This window comes from Heterocephalus glaber, unplaced genomic scaffold (assembly GCF_053883595.1).
Source record: "Heterocephalus glaber isolate CG9 unplaced genomic scaffold, H.glaber_assembly_v1.0 deba00001479, whole genome shotgun sequence".
NCBI classification, from domain to species: Eukaryota; Metazoa; Chordata; class Mammalia; order Rodentia; family Bathyergidae; genus Heterocephalus; species Heterocephalus glaber.
This window is the reverse complement of record NW_028258316.1, coordinates 12,604,961-12,611,132: the sequence shown is the minus strand read 5'-3', so window position 1 is coordinate 12,611,132 and position 6,172 is coordinate 12,604,961. Positions and strand designations below refer to the sequence as shown.

The 6,172-nt window shown below is 36.1% G+C and overlaps 1 protein-coding gene across 1 annotated transcript; it reads left to right on the top strand.

The window, feature by feature from the left end:
- The first annotated feature begins 976 nt into the window (after positions 1-976).
- LOC101721710 (olfactory receptor 1J21-like) lies at positions 977-1,915 on the top strand. Its single transcript, XM_004849635.2, has one exon. The coding sequence runs from the start codon at positions 977-979 to the stop codon at positions 1,913-1,915; it is 939 nt and encodes a 312-aa protein (XP_004849692.2).
- The last annotated feature ends 4,257 nt before the right edge of the window (positions 1,916-6,172 follow it).

Here is a 6,172-nt window from a genome sequence, read left to right as displayed (position 1 = left end):
ACCTGAAAGAGAGACAGGAATGATTACCAAAGTTTAAGAAATGTTGGAAAAAACAAAGAAGATATGACTTAAGAATTTTTGACAAAAAATTTAGACTATGAATCAAAAAAAGAGAAATTATTGCTAATGCTAAACAGATATTTACAAAACTTTCATTGGCAGATGTTGGATGTGAATGAAAAAGTAAAATATTCCCTGGTATTCTTAGGAATTGAATAATAATTATTTGGTTTCAGCTGAGTAAATACACAGGGATAGATTTTGGAATAGATACAGGCTTTTTTCCCACATTCCACAAAAATTCCTTTAGAAAGAGTGATGGTGGAAGACTGAAGATGTTGAGCAGATAGAATCTTCTCAAAGTATGAATGGGTGGGTAATTTTTAAGTATGTCACTAGGTATTTTAAGTCATAGATTCATGTCTTTAACGCCCTTCTCTCAATCTGCTACTAATGTTATTTCCACCAAATTTCTACTTTTTATCTTGAATATAAGTGGATTCTCTATCTTGACCCAATGCACAGAAATAAAGCATTAATTAAAGTGTGTTCCAGTGGTATGGGGAAGGATAAAAGAGGTTAAAAGGTGATCAGAGGTACTGTACAAACATATTTATTATTAATTAATTACTGAATGGCCCTTGAAACTAATTCCCTAATGTTAGGTTTCTATTATAGTCTTATGGACTCCTCAAGTTTGAACATAATCTGATCTGATCTGAGTATTATTCAGATGTTGCATCATTTCTCCGAAGATTTTACTTGGTTTCTAGGCACACAAATTATGTTCTTTGTCCAGAATATTCCCAGTGAATTAGTGTGGCAAAAATTGAGATGCATGTACTAGGTTAATATAGACTAGCATATACAGAGTATTTCAAAATCATGTTTCCATTATTTCATAGTCAAAATGAATTCTCATTCTTTCTTATGTCCATCTCTTTTTTCATTTCCAGCAAAAGAGTGGAAGAAAAGCATGACAGGAGATAATCAGAGCAGAGTGTCTGAATTCCTCCTCTTAGGGCTGCCCATCTGGCAGGAAGAGCAAGACATGTACTATGCCTTATTCCTGGTCCTGTACCTGACCACGGTGCTGGGGAACTTGCTCATCATCCTGCTCATCAGGCTGAACTCCCACCTCCACACCCCCATGTACTTCTTCCTCAGCCACTTGGCTCTCACTGACATCTCTTTTTCATCAGTCACAGCTCCAAAGATGCTCATGAATATGCTGACACAGAGTCAATCCATCTCTTATGCTGGGTGTGTTTCTCAGGTATATTTTTTTTTATTATTTGCAGGTCTTGACGACCTCCTTCTCACCTCAATGGCCTATGACAGGTATGTGGCCATCTGTCACCCCCTACACTACACCACCATGATGAGCCAGAGAGTCTGCTTCTTTCTAGTAACTGTGCCCTGGGTCTTATCCTCTGCCAATGCTCTTGTACACACTCTCCTCCTAGCCCATCTCTCCTTCTTTAGAAATAACAGCCTCCCCCATTTCTTTTGTGACCTCACCACCTTACTTAAACTATCTAGTTCTGACACCACTGTCAATGAGCTGGTCATTCTCACTGTAGGACTGGTCTTCACTATTGTGCCATTCATGTGCATTCTGATGTCTTATGGTCGCATTGGGGCCACCATCCTGAGAACTTCCTCAATCAAGGGAATTGGCAAAGCCTTGTCCACATGTGGCTCACACCTGTCCGTGGTTTCTCTGTACTATGGAACAATTATTGGGCTCTACTTTTTCCCCTCATCCAATAACACTAATGATAAGGATGTCATTGTAGCCGTGTTATACACTGTGATCACACCCATGCTGAATCCCTTTATTTACAGTCTAAGGAATCGGGATATAAAAGGAGCTCTTGTAAATATCCTTAGTAGAGGAACATTTTCAGGGTAATGGACATGTGATTCATATGAACTGGATATGAGAACTTCTCAAATTTGCTTGTTTATCCTTTCATCTTTGAATCTATGCCTCCTCATGAATCGGATGCCGCAATCTATTCCTCATCTTTGTTTCACCTTGGATGTAGTTTTTGTCTCTATTTGTCTTACTGATATTGAAAGTCTCAGGCAAAGTTTTAGATAATACCTGTATATTTTTTTTCTTTTCCAAACTATTCTTGTCTCAGAAACATTTAAAATTTTTATACACTCTTATTTGTTAATCTTTTTTAAAAATTGGGTAGTTTATGGCCTAAAAGGCCAAAAAGGTTTTTTTTCTTTTTTCAAGATAAAATATTTCTTGTGTTCAGCTCATGATTTTATTTTTGTATTTAATTTGGTAACACACTTGAAATTTATATTTTGAGCAATCTTAACTTAAAGGCTAGATTTGTTTTATAGTTAATATTTAAATTTATTTACTTTTTATTTTTTAAATTAACACACATTGTATAAAATTATATATGCTCATGGGTACCATATAATTTTTCTCTATATATGTACATTGTGTAATATTCAAATTGAAGGTTAGCATATCTATTTTGTTAAATATCTACCAATTTTTGAGGTCAGAACTCTCCAATCCTTTCTTCTACCTTTTTTGAAATATTCAGAACATTATCATTATCTATCATTATCCCATTGTGCAATAACTTACCAGAATTTACTCCTCTTTTACAAACTAACTTACAACCTGTTGACCTACTTCTCTGTTTATAATTTCATATTCAATTTTTTAGTTATTTTTTAGAGTGATGGCAACTAGGCACATGACCTTTTGTTTTCTCCAAGTGCCTTGGCCTGGCTGTCAACTGAAGTGAGGTAACTTTCTGTCAAAGGCAGGGCAGTGGGTCATATAGACTGGGTTCATATCCAAAGCATCAGTGGAAACTTGATTGGAGCTCTCTGTGTTCCAGGAAGTTAAGGGGCCCAAATATACCAGTGAGAGTGAAAATATTTAAAAGGCCTTACAGGTCTTGCCTGATTATGGGTAATCAGTTCCTTCTAATAAGCAAATTCTTGTCTCTGGATGTGGGCAAGGATGTCAGGTGTCTAAGCAACCTGAATTGAATTCAAGCAGGATGTCAACAGAGCTTAATTCACCTCTGATTTATTGGAAAATTAAAATAATTCCCTGACAAGAACATACGTATAGCTCCTTGTTTCCAACAGAAAAGGTAAAGTTTTGTTTTTAGTCCTTGAGAAAATATCTTCATTGCTTTAGCTGATTACTGTGTCAGATATTTCTTTCTTTGCTTATTCATTTAACTGTACTATTTGGTGTAAAGGTAGAGATTAAAATTTAAGAGAGATTTAGTAATCTGACATGTAACGTTAACCTAGCAATATTAAGTGGATGTGGAATTCAAAGTACCGTGAGTGTTGTATCAAATCCTGAGATCAGCAAACCACTTGAATATTTTTTAAAAACTGAGCAATATTTTTACCCACCTCACTGGCAATTTTTCTGCAGTCTTAAAAAATAACAACAAAATAACTGTATAAAGTAGTATATTGTAGTTTAAATATTTGCATATATAATATGCTGTACAATGCCTATAATATGCATCTTTTTACATATACAAAATATGATCTCATTTAGAATGAAATTATTAAAGGAAATATGCATTTAGCAACCTCCAGGCTTGGAAAAATTGGGCTTCAACTTGCCAAAGATTAAAACTAGACCTGTATCTCTCATCATGCACTAAACTAAAATCAAAATGGATTAAAGATCTAAATATTAAAATAGAAACTCTGAATCAGTTGGAACAGAGGTTAGGCAGAACCCTTGAAGACATCGGTGTAGGAAAAGATTTTATGAACAAAACCTCAGTTGCCTGTGAACTAGCACAAACATTCAACAAATGGGATCTATTCTTATTAAAAGGCTTCTTCTGTACAGTAAGAGAAACAACCAGCAGTGTGAAAAGACAACCCACAATGTGGGAAAAAATCTTCACCTGCTCTTCCTCAGACAAAGGTCTACTATCTCGAATCTATAAAGAACTTAAAAAGATCAGACCTCCCAAATTTAAAGACCCAATCAAAAAATGGGCATCTGAAATGAACAGACATTGCTCAGACAGAGAAGTAGAAATAGCAAATAAATACATGAAAAAATGCTGAACATCACTGGTCATTCGAGAGATGCAGATGAAAAGAGCACTGAGATTCCACCTCACCCCATAAAGAGTGGCTGCCATCAAGAAATCAACCAATAACAAATTCTGGTGGGGTTGTGGGGAGAAAGGAACCCTTCTCCATTGTTGGTGCGAGTGCAGACTGGTGCAACCACTATGGAAATCAGTGTGGAGATACCTCATAGCACTAGGGCTGGAGCTCCCATTTGACCCAGTTATTTCCCTGCTGGGTATTTTCCCCAAAGAATTAAAAGAATCACACCACAGAGATATATGTGCACCCATGTTTATTGTGGCACAGTTTGTAATAGCTAAAGTTTGGAAACAGCCCAAGTCTCCATCAACTGGAAACTGGATAAAGAAGATGTGGGGTTTTTTTTTATAAAATGGAGTACTACTCAGCCATAAAGAATGAGAAATTAGAGTCATTTATACCTAAATGGATGCATATTGAGGCCATACTCTCGAGTGAAATGAATAAGACACACATGTGTAAATACTGAATAGTTTCTCTAGTGTGAGAAACTGACAGTGTAAATAAGGATTAAAAGGATTAATAACTAATAATTGATACTTTGAAATAGGAAAATGTCCAAAGGGGTAAGGGTGGTGGGAGGAGATGGGGAAAGGAAAGAATGGAAAGGAAAAATTATGAGAAAAGAAAAAAAAATTGAAATGAAGTATGTAAATTGGGAAGGGTGGAGGGGTGAGGGTCACACAGGTAATGGGGAAAAAATAAGAACCAAGATACATCATGTCCAAGTACAAACACCCAATGATACATGTGAACATATTGTATACCTAAAATGTAACAATAAAAGAATTTAAGGAAAAAAAAAGAAGAAGATCATGAAGAAGATCATACACCCTGATCAAGTGGGATCCATCCCAGGGATGCAGGGATGGTACAACATACACAAATCAATCAATGTAATACACTATATCAATAGAGCCAAGGACAAAACCCATATGATTATCTCCATAGATGCAGAAAAAGCATTTGACAAAATCCAACATGCATTTATGATAAAACCCTACAAAAATTAGAATAGATGGTCTCTACCTCAAACTGATAAAAGCCATCTATGACAAACCAACAGCCAATATCACACTAAATGGTCACAAACTGAAATCCTTCACACTAAAATCAGGAACAAGACAAGGATGTCCGCTCTCACCACTCTTGTTCAGTATAGTTTTGGAAGCATTAGCCACGGCAATTAGACAAGAGAAAGAAATAAAAGTAATAAAGATAGGAAATTAAGAAATCAAATTGTCATTATTTGCAGATGACATGATACTCTATATAGAAGACCCCAAGAACTCCACAAAAAGCCTTCTAGACTTAATAACCAACGTCATTCAATGTCTACACACAAAAATGAATAGCTTTCCCGTACATGAACAACGGACTCACTGAGGCAGAAATAGGGCAAACAATTTCTTTCATAATAGCATCCAAAAAACTGAAATGCATAGGAATCAACCTAATGAAAGAAACCAAAGACATCTTCTCTGAAAACTATAGCACTCTGAAAAGAGAGACTGAAGATGCTATCAGACATCCCTTGCTCCTGGGTAGGAAGGATTAACATAGTGAAAATGGCCATATTCCACAAGTGCTATACTTATTCAGTGCAATCCCAATTGAAATCCCAGCAGCATACTTCATGGACTTTGAGAAAACAATCCAAAAATTCATTTGGAACAAGAAGAGACCCAGAATAGCAAAAGCAATTCTAGGTAACAAAGACATGACAGGGGTATTACAACCCTCAACTTGAAACTATACTACAAAGATACTGTGATAAAACAGCATGGTTCTGGCAAAGAAACAGACCTGAGGACCAGTGGGACAGGTTAGAAGATGCAGAAACAACTCCAGACACACTCAGCCACCTCATATTCATCAAAGGAGACAACCATCTTCAACGGAGGAAAGATAGCCTCTTTAATAGATGGTGCTGAAAAAGTTGAGTTTCAACTTGCCAAAGACTAAATCTAGACCTGTATCTGTCACCATGCACTGAACTACAATTGAAATGGATTAAAGATCTATATATTAA

Bases quoted from the DNA above. Each gene is read 5' to 3' on its own strand.
- LOC101721710 (XM_004849635.2), top strand. From the start codon at position 977: ATGACAGGAGATAATCAGAGCAGAGTGTCTGAATTCCTCCTCTTAGGG.